This window comes from Saccostrea echinata, unplaced genomic scaffold (genome assembly GCF_033153115.1).
Source record: "Saccostrea echinata isolate AGI-Se365-2 ecotype Australia unplaced genomic scaffold, CSIRO_AGI_Sech_v1 ptg000001l, whole genome shotgun sequence".
In the NCBI taxonomy this organism is placed as follows: Eukaryota; Metazoa; Mollusca; class Bivalvia; order Ostreida; family Ostreidae; genus Saccostrea; species Saccostrea echinata.
The window spans coordinates 40,250,534-40,277,501 of NW_026889750.1; the positions used below are offsets into that span (position 1 = coordinate 40,250,534).

At 32.7% G+C, this 26,968-nt stretch overlaps 1 protein-coding gene across 1 annotated transcript; it reads left to right on the forward strand.

Moving 5' to 3' along the window:
- On the forward strand, nucleotides 1-25,495 carry LOC133191605 (transferrin 2-like). Its single transcript, XM_061327355.1, has 23 exons — nucleotides 1-109; nucleotides 3,341-3,455; nucleotides 3,639-3,713; nucleotides 5,308-5,430; nucleotides 6,195-6,279; nucleotides 6,507-6,596; nucleotides 6,785-6,929; nucleotides 8,406-8,516; nucleotides 8,681-8,813; nucleotides 8,968-9,012; nucleotides 13,340-13,470; nucleotides 13,701-13,834; nucleotides 13,944-14,042; nucleotides 15,498-15,668; nucleotides 15,916-16,100; nucleotides 17,492-17,801; nucleotides 18,349-18,595; nucleotides 19,273-19,388; nucleotides 19,532-19,648; nucleotides 22,507-22,680; nucleotides 22,986-23,180; nucleotides 23,426-23,501; nucleotides 24,200-25,495. Exons 1-23 carry the CDS (start codon nucleotides 48-50, stop codon nucleotides 24,450-24,452), a joined length of 3,192 nt encoding a protein of 1,063 aa, XP_061183339.1. The 5' UTR covers nucleotides 1-47; the 3' UTR covers nucleotides 24,453-25,495.
- The last annotated feature ends 1,473 nt before the right edge of the window (nucleotides 25,496-26,968 follow it).

Here is a 26,968-nt window from a genome sequence, read left to right on the forward strand (position 1 = left end):
CTGACTGTTCTGACTTAAGACATCTTTCACGCTATTTAGCAAAGAACATGGGGGTTTTGAAAGTTGTTGATGAGTCCTCGCTTCAAAATGTGTTATCTTCATCAGTAAAGTAAGTGAAATCATCTTGAAAAGTACCCTCTGAATTCGAAAAAAGACATTGCAGATAGTTTTGCCAAAATTACAAGTTCTAAATATTCATCCCCCTGCCATAGACAAGGCCTTTGCTAATCTCAGCGAGATTCGTCGATACTAAAAATCTTGTACTGACGTCTCTCGCAGAGACATGCCTTTGCCATGGGCGGATACAGGATTTGTGATTGGGGGGGGGGGGGCGTGGATAACTTTGTTCAGGCAAGGGGTCTGGGGGCCGCCTTAAGGCCCCCAGTGGGTCCAGGGCGAAGCCCTGGTGGGGACCCAGGGGGCGAAGCCCCTGGAACCTCCTGGGTTTTCGTGAATTTTAAGAGTAAAACCAGGCACAAAAATAGTGGTATTGATTAGTTATGTACACTATGATATTTCACTTTTTAAAAAAAACACACACACATACAAACCCCAAAATACAACGAACAAACAAGATCAGATTTTAAAAATAGCATTTTCCTAGATGTACAAGAATTAGGCACAAAAATCAGAATGTTTTTCAAAGTGCATTGTCACTTAAGAGGGCTGGTGGTGAATACCTTTTATTGTTCAGATTACATTGTATTATATGTATTATTGGTCATGATATAAAATAAATGTGTTCGATTTACAAGATATGTGTGTTGGGTAACTTCTACCGCGCACACAGGGTATTTTTGATCGATGTGCAAATATAAACGAAATTATTCATGTCATCTCTAATTTAAAAATATATATATATTGATTTAAATTATTCTGTTGTAAAACATAAAAGATTGTGAAAAAATGCTGACAAAAAACAGTAATTTTCAAAATGTACCTAATTTGAAGACAATAAGTACACCAGGTGCCTAGAACTGATTTACCGATTTGTCAAGGCATGCCACAAATGAATACATATGCGCAGGCATCTAAACTGCATGTAAATAGAACAGATGATTTTTTCACTGTTAAAGAACTAGTTTCTACGAAGTATTCTTGTACATAATACTTATCCTAATAATTCTTTCATACGGACGGTGGTCATGATTTTTTTCTGGTAACAAATAGCAATGCGTCATTTTCATTGGTCGAACTGAGTTACCCGTTGACACCGTATTCATGCATGGGTTACTTCAGCCGATTTCTGTTCAACTGATTTGCATTTTATTTGTAAAAACTAAATACTATAAATTAAAAAGGTATGAATTTAAGTTGTAAAATTAAACATAGTTGATAAATTTCACGCCAGGAATATCCACTGTGTCTTTCTATATATACAAGATATTTTCAGAGGTGATAAACTGATAATTTCCCGCAATGGTTTAAAAATACTCATCTTTAATTTTTCGGGCGATAAGGTTTCTTCTTGGATGTAATTTTCTAGTGAAGAAATACATTTCGCCTATTATTATCGACATTGATTTGTATATGAAAAATGCATTTTCTTTCTGCATAAAATAGATGAGTGTACACTATAATGGGTTATAAACAAATTATTTTAAGGTGTTTATGAACGGTCGAAATTAACCAGGTGGTCGAAGTTACACCATCCTAACCTATATCCTGACGTTAAATTCCATTTATATGGAAAGAATATGAGACGTGTGTAATGAAAAAAAGTTTTGTATCTATGTAAGTAAATTACTGCATAGTTACACCATTTGATAAATAAATACATCAATCAGTGGACGGGTTTGTAACGTAGACCGTCTGATTTTAAATTCATTTATTTACCTTCGACCAGCCTTTATATATTCCAGTATTTTTCCTTGCATCATGATAGGAAATTGACAAGTGCAGTCTACCCTTCAATCGAAATCGGCTCGACGTTTTCCGGTTTGAATAATTATGAGATATCATAGCCTAGGGAATGCAAGGTTTTCAGACCGATACTTGGTCATGAAATAAAATTACCATTTTTTAATTGACCATTAATTATAAAACCAAAGTATGGCATTATTAATATTAGTCATGTCATACTTTGAAAATTTTAGGGGGGGCGTGCGCCCCCCACGCCCCCCCTTAAATCTGCCAGTGTTTGCATAAAGAGTTTTTTTTCTCAAATCTTTTCTTAAAAAAATTACACAATGTGTACACAAAATTTCACTTGGCTTAATAAAAAGTTTAAGGCTATGCTTCAATAAATTAACATACATGTAACAGAACTGAACACTCACAACCATCCTTAAAAAGTCATGGGTTCTGAGTCCACTCCTGGCTGTTTGACCCTTGACAAATTTCATTCAATATTTTATGGGCTGACTGAATGCAGCTGCGTCATTTGGAGAAATTACAAATCTTGATTCTTTTTCTTATCTCTCGACCAATCACATTCAATCAACCTGTAACACATGCATTGAAGTGTAAACTGCTTACTCTCTGTTTACGTTTTATGTAAACTTATAAAAGCCCAATCTGATTGGTGCTTCTCAGTGAGGGAAGCTTTAGCCGAAAAATATCAAATAAAATATATAAGGGATCCAATGGCCACAAGTGGACTCAGGAAACTTGATGTTGTCAGGATGACTCACAACTGAAGATTCTGATTATTTTTTAGCTTGAAATTGGAGATTTTTTTTATCGACTTATTTTTCAAAAATTCAAAGACCACTGTGCATCTTTTCTTAATATTTGCATATAATGAATTAAAATAGTAATGTACAGTATACACTAAATTGGATAACTAAATTGGATTTTTGGTACCCCCCCCTCCCCAAAAGTGAAATTATCCGCAGGTAAAGACTTTTGCATTTAAAGCATTTGAAAGTGCACATACTGTACATTTTCATGTTATAATTCCTAATTTAAAAGAAAAGTGATGTACCGGTACTTGTATTTCTAACTTGTAGTGCACATGTACATGTAGGTCAGGTAAACCTCTTTATCAATAAAATAAGACAGTACAGTGTACAATATGCTGATATAATATCTCTCTTAAGAGCACTGGAGGCTCAAGTGAGCTTTTTGGTCACATTTTGTCCAGTGTCCATCTGTCTGTACAACTGTAAACTTTTCACATGTTCAACTTCTCAAGAACCAATGGGACAGTTTCAAGCAAAATTCTTGGGTGTAGGTTGGTTGGGAGGGGGGATTTTCAATGATACCCTCAACTACAATATTTATATATAAATATGAAATATAATTAAACAATAAATGTCTGGTATATCATAAGAACTATATACATTGTACCTCAATTTATGTTTTATGAGACATATAATACAGATTTATCTGTTTGTAGCCAACTGGTAGTTTTACATTTCTCAGCAGCATGGGCCCCACAGTGTAAACAAATGAATGATGTTATGGAGGAACTGTCAAAGGATGCACAGTACACTAATGTTCACTTTGCACAGGTAAAAAATGAAGATTCAGGATTAGATGCAAATCAGATTTAAAAAGGCCTTAAAGTAAAAGTTTATCATTAGGTTATTTTTTTTATTGAAGTTAATGCTTTGAAAAATAGAACAGAACTTCATTTCAGGATTGGAAAGAAAAAAATTTTATTTTTTAATTTAAAGCAAATTTTGCATTTCTAGTTAGAAGCAGAAGACCTGCCAGACATCTCAGAAAAATATGAAATAACAGCAGTACCTACATTTATATTCATTAAGGTGAGAGGGTATTAATTTGATTTAAACAGTCAATATCTTAATCACAAAATGAATGGAGTTGAGCAGCAGGCAGTCTATTTTAGCCCTCTACCCACATCAAGGTCATGGTGAATAAACACATTAAGGTTTAATATGAAATAAACAAGGCAAGATGTAGAAAAAGAATACATGTACAAGAAAGATATAAAACATGTAGAAAAATACAGAGAGGTAACAGTCTGGGAAATACTAAGAATGAGGATGTATTTTTTGAGCTCTTATTAAAGTTGACATTTTTCTTTCAAATACAAAATTGTTCATCTAATTTACTGTTGTATCTACAATACAGCTAATACACGTATGCTTATTGACAAAATGAAGTCTTAATTTTAATTTTTATGAATGTTTTGAATGGTTAGTTATTACTTAATTAAGACAGAGACTTGCAAAAATAATCACCATAAGTAATTTGTTAATTAACTTAACATAAAATCTTTAACCTATCGACAAAACCAGGATCAACAGTGATCATTGTCACAATATTGTATGCAGAGGACAAAGTATCCCCCTTCAAAGACATTTTACTACTACATGTATTATAAGTATATATTGTATCCCCCAAAATGAGACCTTTTTAGGCCCCCACCATGAAATGGCAAGGGCATGTAGTGCTACTCCTTTCCATCTTTCATTTAGTTACTGTCATCTGTCATACTTAGTTTTCCAGACTTTTTTTTGGTATGCTTGTAGGTAATGAGCTGTTTTTTAGCTCTACTGGTCAGAGACCAAAAGAGCTTATGCGATAGTAAAGTGTCCGTCGTCCATCTGTCTAGCTGTCTATCTGTTTAGCTGTCCGTCTGTCTGCTGTAAACAATTTTTCAAAATGCTACTCCTCCTAGAGTTTTGGTCTGGTTTCAGTATAACTTGGGACACAAGTAGACTACACTTAGATACATAATTCAGTATATTGACACTTAGACTTCGAAAATTTCTGAAAATTCACAGTTTTCCTTACTTATTTTGTTGTGCTTGGTTTGTCTCTTTATATTGATAATTTACAGATCAAATTTTCAAGAAAGTTATAGTCCTTTCTCGTTATTTACTGTTTTCAGACTTTTTATTGATTTGTTTGTGAATAGTGATTACCATTTCACGCAGCTTAAGTATGCTTCAGTATAGATAACTGACTCCAGAAAAAAAAGCAGCAATACGACATTTTTTTTGGTGCCATTTCCACTCTTTTTTATTTCCACACTCTTGGACTTGCACATATATAAAACTTGCATGTCAGCTGGGGCATGTGTATCGCTGTCATATCTAGTTTTAGCAAGGATTTTTGAAGAAAGTGTCAGATTTTCAATTTTTGAAAAGATTTGGTAGGTTTAGGTATTGGTGACAATTTGTATGACATCTGTATGGTAACCTCTGTTCTGATGTTACTAATTGGTAATGTCAAGGCCAAATGCAGTTATTCTTCTTAAATATTGGCTATTGTTTTTGTTTTAAAGTACATTTCCATTTTCCAATGTAGAGAGTACATACAAATTTTAACTTTTCACATAATAGCATGTCATTGAATAAAACTGTGCTGAGTAATGTTATTTGTGTTTTGAAGAACAAGTCCCAGGTTGACAGAATTGATGGTGCTAAAGCTGCAGATCTTACAAAGAAAGTCAAACTTCTCTGTTCTGGACAAACAGGTGTGCCATTACCTGGAGATGACAAAAAACCCAGACAGGTAAGGATAATTACTTGTAGATAAGTGTATAGAGGAATAGAAAGTCAAGATTCTCTGGACAAACAAGTGTACCATTACCTGGAAATGACAAAAACATGCAAGGGTAAGAATAATAAAGTAAGCATGATAAGAGTTCAAGTAATTAAAGGAGTTTTGTTCTCTGGATAATGTTTTAAGTATGTTACAAGAGAAACAAAAATTCAAGAGAGAGGAGAAAATTGGGGGGGGGGGGGGGTAGATAAAATATTTTGCCTATGGCTTCCATTTATTAGATAAAGATTGGATTTTCACTTTTTTAAAATTCTATACCTGAGGAGTTCAAAGTCCTTCAAAAATGAATTAATGAATTCTGTGATGACCAAGATGGTCATATAAATTATGATATCCCAGAGTACATTGTGAAATTAATGATAATTTATTTGAGAAAGTCATTTCCTAAAGTAGTTGGACCATACTCTTAACTTACAGAACATAATAAAAAAAAAACAAACAAACAAACAAAAAAACCCAGCAAAATTGTACACTGTTTTACTTTTAAAACAAAAACATTTTATGTAAATTATGATGGAAGCAGTTTAAAGGTGGTTGGTACCATAATAATAGACCAGTATTTAAAACAGAAATCAAAATTGTTATATGTACTGTTGCAATGAAGTACTAAAATCTATGCACAATGGTAGTACTATGTCACATTTAGAATTAATAGTGCAAGTTCATTATGTAAAAGATATTTTGAATCATTGCATTGTTCTTTTTTTTTCTAGGACTTAAACACCAGATTAAAAAATTTGATCAATTCTGCTCCAGTCATGCTCTTTATGAAAGGAGACCCTGATACTCCAAGATGCGGTCAGTAATATTCAGATTTTATACCTGTTGTTCTGTTGACTGTTATCACCCCCCCCCACACACACACACACACAAACATTATATGTCAAATTAAGGTGATAACTTGATATACCAAGTAATGATGGTCATAGGTCTATCACAGCATTTCTTGAGATACTCCTCTAGCAATATATGTGTATGTGTAATTTAAAATTGCTTATGTAATGTTGTGTATTGTCTTACTAAAGGCTTCAGTCGACAAATAACACAACTTCTAAAGGAGAGGGGAATCAGGTTCAGCTCCTTTGACATTCTACAAGATGAAGAGGTCAGACAAGGTACAGATTCCAACTTTACCACACTTAATACCTATATACCCGGTATATCTCTTTATCAGGGAGTCTATAAAATTTCTAGAATTTTTCTAATGTATTTTTAACTATAAGCAATTGGTTTAATCCATATTGTCTGGGTAATTTTTTATTTCAATATATAAAAGGATAATTTTTTGTTGTGTAACTTTCAGGTTTGAAGACATATTCTAACTGGCCAACATATCCACAGCTCTATGCAAATGGTGAACTAGTCGGAGGTCTGGACATAGTGAAAGAACTGATAGAATCTGGAGAACTTGAGTCACAGCTTCCTAAACAGACAAGTCTAGAAGACAGGTGACATTATTTATATTACATTACACTGGGTATTTTAAGCAGAATTTTGGCATATAGCATCTATGGGTGAAGGGGAACAAAAATTTTGAATTTTATGGTCCCTGCCCCCCTGGGGCCTGTGGGGTGGTGCTAAAATTACCAAAGAAAGTAAAGGTCAACTCTTACATCAATCTTCATACAATGTCTTAGAATCAACTCATATATTAATCTTTGTACAATGTATTAGTACATGTATATGTATCAACTCCGAGCTATATGTATATTGATCTTTGTACAATGTCTTAGTCATACCGTATAACGGGTATTTTCTGCCGTTGTCCAATTTTTGCGGATAGGACAAATCCGCAAAAATTACAATCGCAAAATATTTTTCAATATTTATTCAGATATTTTATACATGCAATTATGATAAGTGGTGCGTTTGTCTGACAGGATTCTCATTAACGCAAGAACCTGTGTTCCGGACGCAGAAAAAAATATCTGGAACGCAAGGTTTTTAAAAAATTCGGGTGTCATCGAAATTAGATTTTAGATGTCGGGATTTCTTCAAAATATATTGAGTCGAAATCTTCCTGTAAATAATATCAACTAAATAAGTATCTTTTCTTGTACCTACACTGTATTTCGCAATTATTAATCCAAACTCCGATAGCTGTAAACAACACATGGTAGCTTTTTTAAAACACTTTTTTCAATCTTGTGTTTGATCTTGAGACAATAATAACCGCTTGTATACACAATGCGGCTTGATTGTCTCGTAAACTTCACCCAATGCAGACGACTGACAGGATTAGTTACGCCTCGATGCACATGGTACCTGTGATTGTTAACCGTCAACTTTAGGATACTAAATTATGCAACTGTTTGTTTTAGCTTAAAATACAAACACCAAATAAATTTTGATGGTAATTAACTAGAAGTGTTTTTTAGAATATGGCTTGGATGCATTTATTATCATTATCTATATATTTAGATATTTTAATAGATCGCATAAGACGTCTGTTAGAATAAAGATTTTTATTGTTGTTTGGGGGGGGGGGGACTGATACTGCATTTATTTATTTCAGTTGGGACTCGACATAGTTTTACAAAGACTAATTAAAAGATAGTAGTCTAATTAAGCTTAATACCAGTTCTCATGCTCCTTTGATCAATATGTCTTACAGGGTTCTGATAATTCATAAAGTTTACTGATCATACCCCGTAAATAAATTTTTGCGGTATAATGCAACCGCAGAAATTGAAAACGCAGAAATTAATTTGCTACCTTTTAGGGGTTAAATCGCACAAATTTCCAACCGCAGAAAATTCCCGTTATACGTTATGTCAAAACAGAAAAAAACTCGATGTGCAAGAATATCAATTTCCTTATAGGTTAAAAAACTTGTATTGATGTAGAACAACACTGCATGTCACTTTTCAATAAATAAATACACATTTCCTTGTTTTTATGCATGCTGTTTTCTCCCTCTTCAGATTGAAAGCACTCATCAACAAATCTGATGTGATGTTATTCATGAAGGGAGATCCTGATACCCCTCGTTGTGGTTTCAGTAAACAGATTACGAGTGTTTTATCTGAAACAGGGTAAGAATAAAGCATGGGTGAAAAAAAGAAAAATGCTATTGGGTAAAATTATCTAGCTCTCTTTGAAAAAAATTAATCCATGCATCAAAATAAAATAAATCATTTAATTTTGTAAAATGTTTATAGTTACAAGTATTCCTTGAATTATCCATAATAATTTTCAGACTGAAGTACGACACATTTGATATTCTGACTGATGAAGAAGTTAGACAAGGATTAAAGACCTATTCAAATTGGCCAACTTACCCACAGCTTTATGTTAAAGGGGAGCTGATTGGTGGATTAGATATTGTCAAGGTGAATATCGATCAGTTAGACATGTGTTCAAATGTTCATCAGAAGACATTGGACTGTTTTATGACTTTCAATGATTGGACACTATTTTTATTTGACTGTACATTACTAGTCTTTTTTATCCTAATTTAATTAGAGAATTCTTTTTTAAAACAAGGAACTAAAAGATTCTGGAGAGTTGGAATCAGTGCTTAAAGGAGAGTAGAGAAGAAACATCAGCTGATAGAAGTGATTTGCAAAGGGAGATAAATGTGACTGACCCATGTTCATTAGGACCTCTTTCAGCATTTCAAGATGATTTCTATGTTTCTGTTCTGTTGTGGATGTAGAATTTCAAGAATTATTTTGAAAAAATGACACAAAATGTACTTTTGAAGTTTGATAGTTAATGATTTAATTACACAATGTTCAGTTATGTCAAAAACACAGTAAAAAAAATTAAAAAACAATACAAACTGTATTACAATATTCAGCACATTTTGCCTATTATACTATAGGCATTAAATTTCATTTTCCCTCTTGTCATTTGAAATAAAAAGGCTATAGCTCATGAACAGAATCTGTTCTTTAAATTGGATATTTTTTTTCTTCAATGTTTAGGTATAGTATTTTGAAGTGAAATATGCTTTTACATTTATTTTAATTTTGGTCAAAAATTATTTCCATTCCTAACTATCTGTACATAGGTTAAAAAATTGAATTAGGTCTGGGAAACATAACTTTGATTTACCAGATCTTGACACATACTTTTTTCCGCATGGAATTTACGCTATGTATGGGGTCACAAATTCCGCTGAAATTTGTCGCAGCTTATTTAAAGTACATTTAAGAAATAGGTGGGCAGTCCAAGATACTGGTGCAATTTTTACCCAACAAGTGAACAAATATTGTAATTCTGCAGAATTAAGACTTTATATATAGTTTACAGTGTATGTCAAACATGTTTTAAGATTCAATGAATATTATAACCTTTTTGTTTTGTATTACTTGTGTATAAAAATTATCTTTTACACAGAAAGGATGGAATACATGATAGATTCATAAACAAAAATTTGCTTTGGGCATAATAATGTCCTTTTTTTTAATACCTAATAAACCTTTGAGTTGGTTTGATTTTGACTTCCTGAGATATGGAGGAAAACAAGGAGTTAATTCATGGGGGTCAATGTTCAAACGCAACAAATCTTTTCCCATTTCTTGGAAATGTAATTTCATAGTAAACTTATACATGTTATAATACAACAAATTTATTGAACCAATATACTTATGAAGTTAATTTTCATGGGGACGTAAATTTGTGGGTAAGGGGGAGACATGAAATACATGAATATTGGTCCCCATGAATAAGATTTACTGTAAATACTCATGCTGGTCAGTTTGGGCATAGGAGGCACCAGAGAAGAATGTGTTGTCCTGTCCTATATTCACTCATTTCCAATTCTATATTATTTCAGAGGTAAGAGTATTTTATTTTGATAACTATTTGAAAGTTAAATTTGAATCTTTTTATCGGTTCAGTTGCAAATTCTGCCCAGTTCCTTCATAAGCACATTGTTAAATTGTATGTTTAATGTACTCAAAGTATTCAAGTACATGTAGTTATAACGAAGCATTAGCATTGTGGTAAGTAAGTTTTTGTATGGTAGTAAGATAGAATATTTGTTAAATGAATTCTATGTATATGTAAATGGCCATGTCTAAAGTATGGATAGTAATTATGAAGTATAAGTAAAGTATGTATTGCAAAATATGCAAATTAAGTATATGAAACAAATTTGCATGTGCATAATTAACATGTGTATTTGAGAACATTCAGTACATGTAGATCCTAGAAGTGTGTAGACAAGTAGGGAGGACCAGAAGGGTCACTGGGAAAGCACTTGCACCATGCAACTATTCCCCATAATGCACCACAAGTGAACAGTCTATGACAGAGGGTTTAGAACCATTCTGAGCAAGAGTGCCATTCTGAACCAGAGAACCATTCTGAGTTAGATTGACATTCCAAGCAATAGTGATACTATGCAGAATTTAATTTATAAATTTTTGTTTTATCGAACAAGATTAATGAAAAAAAATTATTATCATCGAATGTAAAATCTTAATAAATTTAGTAAATATAACTATAGATAATCTTATTTCTGACAAGCACATCCAAACTGTGACGTAACTTTTCCACTAATAGTTGGATGGAAAGCCCCAAAATTTAACCCTACCTTTGGTGTTGTTTAATTGTCTTTTATAGTAAAATATTAATTCACACAGATTTTCAAATATTATTGAAATTTTAAAAAAAAATCTTCATTAAAATTGACTACAAATATAAATGTTGATTATATTTTCAAAATATAAATATAAATGTTGATTATATTTTAATTATTTTTCTTTCAGCTTATGAAATTTAAAAATTGGAATACCAATTAATGATTAATGTTTTAAGTTCTGAGGGGATGGAGGTCACTCCTCTCCCCCTTTTTATTTCCAAAATAAGGCCTTATTATTTTACAAAACAAAATAAATAAAAAAGTTTAAAACAGTAAAGTACAGGGTGTTTCATAATATATGTCACACATCTAGGAGAATATTGGATACTTTTGACTTAAAATTATAATTTTGAATATCTGCTGATTAAAAGGATATATTAAATGTATATGTAGCTTTTGTTGTAATTTTTCTTTCTGCCTTTAGATGTCTGACATATATTGTGAAACACCCTGTATAAACCCTTTGATTATTTTGTCAGTTTGGTGATTTTTTTTTTTAAACGAGGCACCTTTGAATCTGGTCAAACTTCAAATCTGGGCATGCTCTTTTATACAGTTTTGAGGTTAAAACAGGTTCTTGGGTTCATCATGTGCAAATATATTGGAATTAAGGGATATAATGTGTCAGAGGAATGCAAACCTCTAAGCGAGAATCTGTGATATACTAGACCTACTGAGCCTTTAACACCCTAGAGGTGAACATATTAATTACTAGTTCTTCTTATGTACAGTAACCTAGCTGATATTTATTAAGGTATTATAAATTTAAAGAATACTGTGCTTTTTTAAACTATTTATCAATTTTTATTATTTTGATATGTTCATTTAGTGTGAAATGAAGTTTTAATTTTTCGCGCTACTAGATTTAACTGTATATGACTCATCGAATGACAAATTCCTTGTATTCATACGTCATTGTTTTCGTTTAAAGAATTGTATTCCTTTTTTAATTATATTCATTAAACATACTGCGTGAATCTCATTTCAAATTAAATGAAAATAATTAAATAATAATAGGCATATTGCTGAGTATCATATTTAATTGACTAATACTTAATGAAATCGGGCACTATGTTTGTCGCAGAACAGGTGCGCGTACAGGTAACCGGAAGTGGACAAGTTTGGAATGGCGTAAGAAAAAGAAGAAGAATTCGAGAGATCAAAAACATGATGGACATTTCCATCTATTTATTTTTATTATATTTTCTAAGTTTTTTAACATTCAACGACGCCCAAACACAATGTAAGTTAATTTCGTTTATACTTTCCTATCGTAATACTAAATAATTACAGGTGTAAACTACGAATCCGGAAATGAATCATTTTAAATTAGAGTGGAGTTTGTGTTGGTCATCTTGATATATATATTATCAGATTGTCTTAATTATAGCGCTTTGCATATTTTTCTTTTTTTCTACATATATTAATCTTGAAATTCTCTTTTAACTACCTGCGGATTAGCGACAGGTGAGATTGTAGATTCTTGGTGTTCTTTCTTTTCTCTCCACAACCTTTCACCTGAGATTCAAATCCCATCTGTTGATGTTGTTGACTCATTTGAACATCGAAACGAGAAATATATACACATTGCCTGATTGAATAATGACATAATTCACCCTTATGAGGTTGTCTTCCATAATTTACAGCGTGTGCTGATATTGCAAATTTTAACATCTTGCAATTATTTTTCCCTTATGCCATTGAAAAGTTTTCCCCCTTAATTTTTTTTTTTTTTTTTTTGGAAAGGATTTTATTTTCACCATATATGAATCTGTATTGTGTTATTTTCCATGGGGATTTTTAAAAATACATTTTATATTTTGTTGTAGTAGATGATTGTTATTGGAATGTACAGTGAACAGGTGAAGCCTGGTTAATCTTCTGGATTGGGAACACAAGCACCTTGATTAATGAGGCTAAACTGTACTATGAATGCATGACTTTAATACTTCCCAAGTGTTTTGATAATTAAATGGATAGGAACATTTTTTAGCAATGTTTCCTAAAAATTCATGTTATCAGTAACAGGGTCCTATTAATAAAAAAAGAAATAAGCAATTAGCTTAAGTAATAAATAGAGTTTGAAGTAGTTTTATTCTATGAATTCAGATTCTAGCTTTGATCTAATGCATACAGCTATATGTATCCATAATTATATAATTTTGTTTGCACTTTTTTTTTGGGAAAAGGGCTGAGGGTATTATTATAGTTCTTTTATTATAATTTTTTTTAATATTGATAATATTCAATTAAATAGACTTGCGCTGGTGTACAATATCAAGGGGAGAACAAGAAAAATGTCAGAAACTGCAGAGAGTGGCTGCTGATTTGGTCAGAAGACAAGTGGAAAAGTTTAGAGTTATTCCCCTTGTAGAGTGCATCCAGGGAACAGATATGTAAATGTCATTTGAATTTGTGAATTATTGGTTTAAAAATTTATCAAGTATTGAAGTAAAATTGTCTTGATTCACTAAATAATTACTGTAAATGTTGAAAGTTCTAATCTGACCGTTACTGGTTCTCATTAATTTAAAAATAAAGTATTTTATGTTGCTTTGCCGACATATTCTTGAGTCCTCTAATTTTTTTTGTACTCTTAACTGAGATCTGTGTGGTATAATTGAAGGTATGATTGTATGAAGAACATTCAGGATGATAACGCAGACATCATGGCTTTAGACACAGGTCAGGCTTACTTTGGAGGTCGATACTACAACATGATGCCCATCTTAGCTGAAAAATATGACATCAGTGGGACAGGTAAAAACTGATGCAACTTAGATTTTAAAAGGACAAAAAGATTTGTATTTATGAAACTTCTTCTGTGTTTGCAGCTTTTTATTTTATTTATGATGTATGGTTTTTTCAGATGCTGATGGTGGAATGTATTACTACTCTGTGGCAGTCGCCAAGCGAGGATCACAGTTTAATGTGTTTCAACTTCGAGATAAAAGAGCCTGCTTTCCAGGTGTGTATCCTACATATATATCAGGGATAAATATGTGTAGGTTAATTATAACTTGTACATTCTTTCTAGCACAAAACAGTCATCAATTCAATATTCATCACGCAGTACAGTTAAGGTGCTAAATGGAAATATCGGCAAATTTTTTACTTAGAAAATACATTCTTAACAAGAATGGGCGATTCTTTTTAGGACTTTACTATTATTGGACAAATGTGATGTGGTTGAAAACTACATGTTGAGGACAATTAGATTTCTTATTTAGACTTGTGACGTAATGTGGCAGTCACATGATTTTAGGAAATATACCTGCAGTATTGAGGTCATCTATAAATTCCAATATTGCAAGGGCATAACCAAGTTAAAAATCTAAGTTTAATTTATAATTATTTTCAACACTCTGTAGTTTGTGAAAAGTGATGTGAACCTATATAAATTCTACTATCTTATTGCTAAAATTACATTTGTTAGACCGTATGTCGAATATTTTGCTGGTCAAGTACATTAAATAAAGATATAATTAATTCATTTGCAAGATTTCATCAGGTTCGCAGCACTTTTCAAATATCTTCATACCTCTTGAGTCCATGTGTGAAAGCTTGTCATAATTCATTGAGGGTATGCCCTTGCAATATATCGATTTATTACGACCCTTCTATTACCCTTCAATGAATCTACATACAAATATACGTCAGTATTGCTTGTCTAGGGAATGTACAGGAAGTATATATGAATACAGTCATAAAATAGATATCGCATCCAAGTAAATGGCCTCTTATATATCTGCAAATAATATTTTATTTAATTACAAAATACATTTTTCATTGTATAAAATAGAACTTGATCCTCCTCTCACTGCACACAAACTGCGTCAAATTTTACGATATGACGTCACATTGATAAGTGAATTGCGATCAGTGAATTGTTTTTATATTGCTGTGTGGGATTTAACCAACGACAAAAATACATGCAATAGTTAGTGTTGATGTAGTTTTAAAAGCTACCCAACAGTTTAAAATAGCAGATCATTTCATTTTGTGGTAATTTGAAGAACATATATTTTTGTGTGATGTCATAGTAAGCATTTCCCGTAAAAATTAGGCCCTGCCTCCTTATTGTAGCCTTAACTGTGCTGCGCAATATATCTGTGGAAAAAAAATGATATAGTATAGCTTAGTAATTTCTAATTCTAAAAGAGAATTTTGCATACTGTAAACAAAGTTTTATTCATGTACGAGAAATATCTGTGAGTTTTACCACCCTCTTCTGCTCATAAATATATCTGTCTGCAAACCATTACTTAATGTGTAATTATGTTATAGAATGTTTCCCTCATCCTTCAAAGTTAATAGTCGTGGATGGACTAAGATAGATGAATCACAAATAAAAGATGTCACAAATAAAAGTTGGTTTACAGTATTATAATATTGAAGTGTAAATTTTTGTTGAATTTTGTAGGAGTTGGAACAGCTGCAGGATGGCTCTATCCAATCGGAACATTTGTGAAGAAAAATGGAAACACTAACATAATGCAGGTTACTGAATGTAATGCCATCGTCAAAACTGCAACTGACTTTTTCATGTCCATGTGTTTGCCAGGAGCTTTAACATCATTCTACAATCCATTCGGTGAGTATAGTTAAGAGGAGACAGGAGGCACCTGCTGAATTTTAAAGAAAGTTGTGTTTTTTTTAAAAAGGTATTTGAAAATCCAAAGTTTCATAATTTATGACAATGTATTACATTAACGTTATTATTTATAGTTATATAAGAATTTTAAAATGATTTAATTACAAAAAGTTTTGAAGATGTAATTTTAGGACAAAAAGGGATATCGATAAATTGATAAAATTATTATATTTAATTTTTGAAAAAGGAAATAACCCAGCCCGCATTTGTGAGTTATGTCGAGGGAATTTGGAGAAGAAATGTACGACAGATGATCCTTACGCTGGATATGATGGAGCCTTTAATTGTATGTCATCTGATGCTGGGGACGTAGCCTTCCTACGCCATGACACAGTCCAACAGATGTCCCTTAACTCCACCAACAGACCAGAGGTGAGCATTTTGATGTGCAAGGACCAACCTAGGGGGCGACTGAGGCGAAATAGTCGCTTTTGAGCTCCAAACTTCGCCGTAATTTATCACGAAAGAGAAGTTTAAGTCGCCTTAACATTTGCAACCCCTTTATTGAAAATCATAAAAAATCTATTAAGAAACGTGGTAGTATCATTACTAATTTAATTAATCTGGTTTATTACTGCTGAAATAAGGGAAACAGCAGGACACTTCCACCTGCTTTGCTACTAATGACCAATGCATCGAATACTCTGTCGGAACTCCTCTAGATTTTATGCTTCCGTGTATGAAAAAGTCCATTGTTACAAGATATACACAACAAGACGCAAAACAGCTGGACAGCTATCAATGTCATGCCAAAGATGTTTGAGATGATTTTAGATCTTTTATTGTCAAATAATTAATACATGCTGTGAATACAGACATATTTTTACTGTTAAATTGTGGAGTTATTAAGTGTCTAAGAAATTACACGTCTGATAAACAGAAGTAGTTCAATCGGCATGCAGTTGTGCATAAAAACTGTTTTTTTTTGGAAAAAGAATTTAATATTGAAAACGAATTTTCAAGAGAAAATAACAAAATTATGACTATGCCAAGAGCCTGAAAATCTAACCCTGAGTGGAGAGAAAAACGTATGAATCACTTAAAAGTTTTGTGCATACTATGCAAGAAATGAAAAAAAAGTTTGATAAACAAGTTTATCAATTAGAAACTTTTACATTGTCATTGTTTTATATATTTTGCTAGATATTTATATTCCTTGTAATTGGAAAAATATAAAAGTTTTTTTTTTAAGAATCTTTTTTCTCTTTTTTAATTATTTTTATTAGGATGTTTAAATAATACAGAAAAAAATTATTGACATGTATTTAAGTAACAAACAATGAAATTTTTTCTTTAAAAAAAAAGTTTAATAATGATCAATGTGCGCCACGCGCGCCAAGAAGTCTCCCTAGAATTCAAAACTTCTCCCTACATTTCTCTGAGGGAGAAGTGGAGTCTCCCTAAATTTTGGATCTAGGTTGGTCCCTGGATGTGCTAATTAGAAATCATTCAACGATTTTAAACTTATGTATTTTTCTTGAAACTCCCACTTTCTACATATACTCTCTTGACTCTTTGTGCCAATATTCCTACCAATGAGAGATATTTACAAAGATTGGAAAACTTGCTTATAAATCATCATGACATTGAAGAAAAAAAATCAAGAAGGTGAAATAACTTGTTTAAAGACACATGCTCATCATCTGTAATGCTGTGTGCATATATGTCACTTTGATAATGTGCTTTTGATGTTGAACATCATGCTATGTTCTTTGACATAAATTTCTTCAATGATATAGATTTTATACTTGTTAATATTTCAGAATTATGAATTGCTATGTCCGAATGGTATGAGAATGCCTGTGACAGAGTATTTGAACTGTAACTATGGAAAAATTGTTTCCAACACTCTGATGACATCATCCCTGAAATCAAAAAAAGAGGTGGAGGTTTATAAAACCTTCCTGGTTCAGGCTGCTAAGTGGTTTGGCCCAACCGGAATTTACAGTGGCGAATTTAAAATGTTTGATTCCCAGGACTGGGCGTATTTACAGAGGAGAAATCTCCTCTTCACAGACAGTACTCAGGCTTTGGTTGATGTAGAAGATAAAAACACTTACTATAGCTGGGTTGGTGAGTACAGCAGCAAAGCTGATTAAACTTTATTGTTTGAATATATTTAAAGTACTCTTTGTATACTTATTTCATAAGAAGGGATTCATGCTATAGTAACTAAGCACAACCATATGTGTACCTATGAATATAGCTTAACTATAATTTCATGTAAAAATATAACATCAAAATAGTCAGAACTCTAATTTATTATGCCTCAGATAGTTTCTGACCTGGGTTTATGTTAAGTATTGTGTGCACTAATATTATGCACATGTAAAATTACTATAAATATCTGTTACATTTATGTCAGAAAAATGCTTATATACGTAAATGATAAGAGCTGGTCTTTTTTAAAAACATACTGACTTTAGATACAGCTTATCTAATCTTTATATAAAGGGTGGGGAGTATAAATATCTTAACAATTTATACTGCATGAATATAAACGTTTTTAGTGGATCTAAGATCTATTGTATATCTATTAGATGCTTTTTATTGTATGCTTTAATCTTATAAGAATGAGAAATCTTAATTTCTTATCCTGCGTCTTTTCATTTTTGCGTAGATACTGGGTTTTATGACATTATGGAGAACCTGAACACCTGCCCTCTACTGGCTGCCAGACTGTGTGTAATCTCTAAACAAGAGAAGGCTAAGTGTGAGACCATGATGATGGCCTTTAATGCTAAGGATTTACGACCCAGCTTGGACTGTATCAAGGGTTCGGGGACTGACCATTGTATGAGGCTTATTTCCAGAGGTGATGCCGACATGATGGTGCTGGATCCTGGGGATGTGTACTTGGCTGGAAAGTAAGTTCAAAATGGACTCTCTCAAGGCTTGATATAATTCATATTCAAAATTATGTGCAAAAAAAAGTCAATTGCTAAATCTTTGTGACACTTGAAGAAACAAATTAGTAGACAAAGATTTAAAAATTAGAAGCAACACAAAGCTATTGCTTTATTAAAAAGCCAGTGGTCAGATTATGTTCTTGTTCAGTTTATCTAACTGTCTTTCTGTAATGAGAATAACTTGAAAGAGATAACAAAAAATTAATTTTTGATATCTGACTGGTAACATAGGATAGGTCCGGGGGCCCCTTTTACAAAAGAACTTAAGACTAAGACCAAAAAATGTAGCTGATTGTAAAATCTTGTAAAATGAATGATTCTGTTGAAAAATTGCTTTATAAAATTATCTTTCAAAATTCTTTTTAAAAAGATAAAAACTATTTCCAATTAAATGTAAATTATAAGTTATTTGCAATATTACATTTTGGACTTAGTCGTAAGTTCTTTTGTAAAACAGGACCCAGATCTGGATTTGAATCCTTTTAAATAGAGGGCGGAGTTGGGGGGGGGGGTGAGGGGGGGTGGATTGGTTAATCTTAAAGGAAGTAGAGTGCCTTTGTTTGAAAACAATGTTAGAAAATCAAAGGATTTTTTAATAAACATTGATTATCACAGTTCAATCTTGGTTTGTATAGGAAATATGGTTTGGAACCATTTATTGTGGAAGATTACGGTAACATGAATGCCTCTGTCCATGTGGTTGCTGTTGCCAGAAAGAGAGACCATTATATGACATTGTTTAATCTCAAAAGTAAGTTAATGGCTGCTTCTCAAAGAATCTTAATGGTAAAATTGGTATCAGTGTAGCACTCATTTTCTTAATTTTGAATTCTTCTTACTTTAACTTATTAAAAGTTTGAGCTAATTGTGAATGTGATAAACTTTTTTTTTCAGAAAAGAGAGCTTGTCTGCCAGGGATTGGACGAGGAGATGGCTGGATCATCCCAATGAATATATTTATAGAAACAGAACAGTTCATCCCCCAACATTGCACACTTTTTGAAAATATGGGTAATTGTGAAATTTTGATCTTACATTTTATGATTAAAAGTTCTTAGAAGTCTTACAATATTTTGAAATGATTCTTTATGAAAAATAATGAGGAGAAAGGGTGGGTCATTGAAAGGATTTTCCTCAGGATCTTTTGACCCTGAAATGTGAATCTTCCATAAAAGTCTAATATGGGTTCCATTATATTTTTAGGTCACCTGAGTCACTCAGGTGACCTATTGCTATCTGTTTTTGTCCGGCGTCGTCCGTCGTGTGTTAACATTTGAACATTTTCAGCTTCTTCTCTGAAACCGCTGAACCAATTTCAGCCAATTTTTGGATATGGCATCTATGTATGAAGGGGAACAAAATTTGTGAATTTCATGGTCCCTGCCCCCCTGGGGCCTGAGGGGTGGGGCTAAAACCATCAAAATTAATGCAATCTTTAAAAATCTTCTTCTTTACTCCTGGACATCAAGCAGTCAAACTGTTGACATGATTGTAATAAGCATTGAGCCCTCTACCAAAATTGCGAAATTCATGGCCCCAGGGTCAGGGGTTCTGGTGCTAGGGCGGGGCTATATAGATCATATAGTGAAAGTGCATTATTTCTTTGAAAATCTTCTTCTCTACTCCTGGGTATTATTGAAACAAATTGAATACATAGTTATGATAAGCAAGGGTGACTCTACCAAAATTGTGAAATTCATGGCCCCAGGGTCAGGGGTTCTGCTGCTAGGGTGGGGCTATATAGATCGTATAGTGAAAGTGCATTATTTCTTTGAAAATCTTCTTCTCTACTCCTGGGTATTATTTAAACAAACTAGATACAGAGTTATGATCAGCAAGGGTGACTCTACCAAAATTGTGAAATTCATGGCCCCAGGGTCAGAGGTTCTGGTGCTGGGGGGGGGGGGGTATATAGATCATATAGTGAAAGTGCATTATTTCTTTAGAAATCTTCTTCTCTACTCCTTGGTATTATTGAAACAAATGAAATACATAGTTATGATAAGCAAGAGTGACTCTACCAAAATTGTGAAATTCATAGCCCCAGGGTAAGGGGTTCTGGTGCTGAAGGGGGGGGGGGGCTATATAGATCATATAGTGAAAGTGCATTATTTCTTTGAAAATCTTCTTCTCTACTCCTGGGTATTATTTAAACAAATGAAATACATAGTTATGATAAGCAAGAGTGACTCTACCAAAATTGTGAATTTCATGGCCCCTGGGTCAGGGGTTCTGATGTAAGGGCGGGGCTCTATTTATTATATAGTGAAAATGCATTAATGCTTTAAAAATCTTCTTCTCTGCTTCTGGGTATTATTTAAACAAACTAAGTACATTGTTATGATAAGCAAGGACACCTCTTCCAAAATTGTGAAATTCATGGCCCCAGGGACAGGGGTTCTGGTGCTAGGGTGGGGCTATATAGCTCCTACAGTGAAGGTGAATTATTTCTTTGAAAATCTTCTTCTCTGCCCCTGGGTACTATTTAAACAAACTAAGTACATTGTTATGATACGCAAGGATGCCTCTTCTAAAATTGTGAATTTCATGGCCCCAGGGTCAAGGGTTCTGGTCAAAAGGTGGGGGGGGGGGGGGGGCTCTATTGATTATATAGTGAAAAATCAAAATTTCTTTGAAAATATTCTTTTCTGCTTCTGGTTAAAAAGCAAAGAAGCTAAGTATATAGTTATGATGAGCAAGAGTGCTTCTTCCAGAGTAATGAATTGCATGACCCCTGGGTCAGATGTGCTGGTATAAGGGTGGGGCTGTTGATAATGTAGTGAAAATGCATTAATTCTATTAAATAATCCTGTCTGCTCCTTAATGTTAAGCAGTTAAACAAAGTGATTACTTATGGTGAGCAAACTTGAAACTTCTGGTCCCAGGGTGAGAGGCTCTGGTGTTTCTCGGTGGTGAAGGGGAGGGGGGGGGAGGGAAGGGCTCTATTGATAATATAGTGAATCTGTAGTGAAAATGCATTATTTCTTTAAAAATCTTCTCTGCACTTGGGCATATCAGAGGCAAAAAGTGTAAAAGTTGTAATAAGGAAGGGTATTTTTACCAGATTTTTGAACATCTTGATCATTTGGTCAAGTGTTCTGGTCCTAGCCAGGGCTCAATTAATTTGCATTCTACTGAGAGGAGTTATTCCCCTTTGCCGTTTACTTTTGATAATTAATCACTGTAAATAATGTACTTGAAAAATTAATAGAATAAGAGAATTATGCAAGAATTTTTATTGTATAATACAAAAAGTATTTTCTTAGTTTTAATGATCATGTGGACTTGTAAGTAATAGATAAATAAAAATGAGACAAAAATAACTTAAATGTTCATCAAAGACCAAGAGAGGCCAATGTAAGAGATAACAACAAGGAATTAAAATAGTACAAAAGTACTGATATTTTGTTAATATGCTGTATGGTGATAGTGATAAATGGGGAACAGATTAGAACCTAATTTATGAACTGTTAATGAATAGTAGACTAATTATTTTGTTGATCCTGATCACCCTATTTTTCTTGCTTTTGGGCAACAAAGCTTCACCTTTCATTTCATATTAATACTCTATGGATCCTCTAAATTGTTGTATTGTACTCAGGTGACCGTTAAGGCCCTTGGGCCTCTTGTGTAAAATTCTTATGGCTTAGATGTTGCAGAGAGAACCAGTAAGGACATAAATAAAAGGCACTAAAATTTGTATTAGGTGCATTAAATTGAATGGTAGATATGCAGTGAAATCCAAAGTACTACTTATATCTTTATGTACCTTTTTTTCAAACTTGAACAATAATTAGTGTATATTTACAGGTCACTAATTATTGTACACAGCTTTTAACTACTGTAACGATTACTGTTACTACTTCCAGGCCAGCTATTTATTCGGTCCTGTATTCCTGGATCGATGGACAAAGACTACAATCCTAACCAGAAGCCAGTCAGTCTGTGTGAGGGGTGCGCTGCGGGAGGTTTCAGGAAGTGTCAGAGAACCAGCGAGGACCAGTACTACGGAGCCAGTGGGTCATTCCGATGTCTGGTAGAAAGTGAGTTATTGAGGGTCATTGTGTTGCTCATTTTAAATTAACTTGAACCACCAACATAGAGTAACACATAATAATTTTTTTGATGAGTTGACATTTTTATAAATTTACCATTGAATCACACATGACCTAACATCAGATTAATTTATCCAAGAATTGACAAATGGTTTTTATTTATTTACTGAATCAATCTAATGTATAAACTAAATTTTACTCCTAAAAGTCTTTTTCAAAAATGTGTTTATGATATATCTCTGTGATATATATATTAAATCAATTCATTAACTCATTGAGACTGATTTTGATAGAGGGTGGAGACATTGCGTTTGTGAGGCATCTGACAGTTCGAGACAACACTGATGGTAGGAGACAGGCGATTTGGGCGAGGAATAGAAGATCAGATGACTACGAATTAATGTGTAAAGATGGCCGCAGAACCAACATTGATGATTGGGAAAATTGTCATCTAGGCCAGATCCCTGCTAATGCTATCGTCACAGCCAGTAAGCTTTACCAATGACTGACAATTTCATGAAATGAATTTAGTAGATCTTGCATGTAGTCAATTTTAATAAAAATATTTATCATCTTTCTTGTTTTCCATGGAGAGATGATTATATATTTCATAAGATGTTGTTCATTGCAACATTCTATAGCAAATAGATACATGCACATCATATTTGTTTGAAATTTAATCTTTTTCAGATCTATGAAGATAATATTAATCAAGAATTTGTTTGATTTTCAGAGTACAAGAGTGAACAGGACAGAACCATATTTTGGAATCTACTGAATTATGGTCAACAGTTCTTCTCCTCAGACATGTAAGTTAATATACTATACAATCGATATTATTGTGATGGCTCTTCAAATTGACATTAATTTTTGTTCTTTTAACTCAAACATACCATACATTGTTTGATTTTAACTATTAATTTGTTTTACAGTGAGGGAGATTTCCACTTGTTTGATTCTGGTACCTGGTACAATGATTTAATATTTAATACATGATGCCATCTTTGTTTTACAGTGAGGGAGATTTCTACTTGTTTGATTCTGGTACCTGATACAATAATTTAATATTTACTGATGATGCCATCTTTGTTTTACAGTGAGGGAGATTTCCACTTGTTTGATTCTGGTACCTGGTACAATGATTTAATATTTACTGATGATGCCATCTTTGTTTTACAGTGAGGGAGATTTCCACTTGTTTGATTCTGGTACCTGGTACAATGATTTAATATTTACTGATGATGCCATCTTTGTTTTACAGTGAGGGAGATTTCCACTTGTTTGATTCTGGTACCTGGTACAGAGATTTAATATTTACTGATGATGCCATCTTTGATTTACAATGAGGGAGATTTCCACTTGTTTGATTCTGGTACCTGGTACAATGATTTAATATTTACTGATGATGCCATCTTTGTTTTACAGTGAGGGAGATTTCCACTTGTTTGATTCTGGTACCTGGTACAATAATTTGATATTTACTGATGATGCCATCTTTGTTTTACAGTGAGGGAGATTTCCACTTGTTTGATTCTGGTACCTGGTACAATGATTTAATATTTACTGATGATGCCGTCCGGTTAATGAAACTGGAAAAGAATATGCAGAATTACAGGAATTATTTGGGTCAGTCCTTCATCAACAAGATTGAGAATCTCCATCAGTATACATGTGTCCCTGTAAAACCTAGTTCTTCATCATCCTTCTCCCTCTCCTCCATCTTAATGGCAGCCATTGTTATCTCTAAGCTGGTTTTATAACACACCAGACAACAAAAGTGATCATTCGTCATCCTATGGTTGAATGTTATGTGTGTGTGTCTTTCAGATTATTTCGTGTAAATCTTCCATTCTGTGTGAATGAAAATTAGAGGCATTTCTTTTTGTATTAATCAGTGAGAAAATATGTGTAATTGGCAGTATGTATATGCATGTAGCTTTGTACAAATACATATCACTTTATAAACTTTGTAATATAAAACTCTGTAGTCTTTGTATATCTTTTTTATGGAGTTGAAGAATGCAGAAGTAAGTCCCTTTCATGTTGGCAAATTCTTCCTCCAAAACACCTCATTCAGGGAAAGGTTGTGCATTTTATTCCGTAAATCACCGTATTATACACATGTAATTACACAATGAATTTCACTTAGTTGTAGCTTTAGCAACCAAAGTAGAAGTAAGCAATAAAAGAAAAAAACTTAAATAATCCACAATTTAATGATGTATAGGCTTAACCCATTGATTTGATATGGACTCTTTAGCAACAATTCCATGTGATGATTAATTTGTAACGTTTATTTGTAAATATTACACATAATTTTATTGGGTGCCATTTTGTATGGAATCGACTACATTCCGTGGTTTGGAAGTAAATATATTCTACACAAGAGTATGTAATATCACTGAGTGAATGAGAGAGTGCTTTTTGTAAATATATATTTTTTATATAAATCATTTTTTATATTAGTATGGAATTATTATGTATGCTCAGATTTGGATAATCAACTTACAAGATAGTCAGTAGATATTCAGTAGCAGAATTACTCATTTATTTTCATCTTTACCAAATATCACAGAACATGAGAAACTTTTTTTAAGTGTGCACTATTTTTTTAAGCTTGAACAATTATTCAAAATTCAGTACAACAAAATATAGATATTTCTATCAAATTGTGATTGTTAAAAAAGAATTTCTTTGCAGTTAAAACTTTTTGAACATTTTTTTTGTTACAAAATGGCGTCAATTTATATTAAGATATACTGGTTGATTCATCTGGACACAAATAAAGAAATAAAAAACTTAATTTTTGTCTTCTTTCCTTGTATTATTTTGTTGATTATGGGAAGTATAGTAACTATGGTACCATAGACTTGATGTGTCTAGCTAACTGTGAGCTCAGTGTAAGCTGTAGATTAGTGTTTACCGGTACTTTCTTTTCCAAACCAATTTAAATAGTTACTATAAACTAGAAATATATATAGGACATTATTGTACTACTCAAAGTACGTTAATTGTATCACAACATAAAAAGAAATGAACCATCCTTCTTTCTTTGGACAGCAGTAATGGAGTTTTAGAATATAAATGAAAAAACACAATTATGAATAAATTAAACATACAGATAGGTAAGTTAATAACTCACCAAATATAAATGAGTCGCTAGGTGAGGTCAAGGTCATTGAAAAAGTCAAAATAAGAAAAAAAAATGCTCTACCAATATCTAGGTTTATGGTTTAATAAAAAGTTTTCAAAAGTAAAGGTCAAGGGAAGGACAAAGTTGTAAAGGAAGTCAAAGGTAGAGCTAGACTGCTCTTACCAATGCGTAACTTTGTAAAAAGTTTCATTAAGTGTGAAGTCAAGGTCAGAAATTTATGAAACGGTTGATTAGCTACCACTAATTTGTAGTCGTGTTTGAAATTTGATGATCAGTTTCTTCTGAACCGTGCTGAATGCAAGACAATTAATAATGAGGCCATATGGAAAGAAGGAAAGAAAGCTTTGAGACCACAAATTTGTATCTATGAGGTTTGAAAAAAAATATCTCAAAGAATTTCTTTGAAACATACATGCAAAGGTCATAGGGAAGGTCAAGGTCAGAAAATTATGACTCAGTTGAATAACTCCCACTAATATGTACCAGTGTAAGAGTTTTGATAAAAATATATTAAGTAAGTGCTTTTAAACTGAGCTAAATACAGAAAAGGGATAGTGAGGTTAAGGTAACAGGGAGGTCAAGGTTAAAAAATATAAACATTTGAAATAGCTCTCATTAATTTGCATCTTTATATACAGTTTGATGATTACCGGTAATAGTGTGAACTATTTGTTTGAAAATAATTAAATGCAAAATAAGGAATAATGGGGTCAGTCAGGGAATGTCAAGGTCAAAAAATTATGAAACAGTTTAATTGTTCCCACAAATATGTATCAATGTAAGAGTTTTGATACAAATATTTACATTTCCAAGTATTTTTCCTTAAGATTCTTTGCAAATAAGACGACTGTTCAACCATGGATGAGCATGAATATCTCCATTGTTACGTCATAATACCGTACTTGACGTAAAAACTATAGTGCAAACTGTTTTGCTTTAAAAATGACATTTGAATTGCATAATTTGTGGCAACTCATCAGAAAAATAATGTAAATATAAGAAATGAATTTAATTTTTGAAGATTCGTGAGGTACATGAACTACAACGCTTCACGCCGGCATATTTATCATGAAGCGCTAACGTGCTTCATGAAATAAGCCGGCGTGAAGCGTCGTAGTTCAT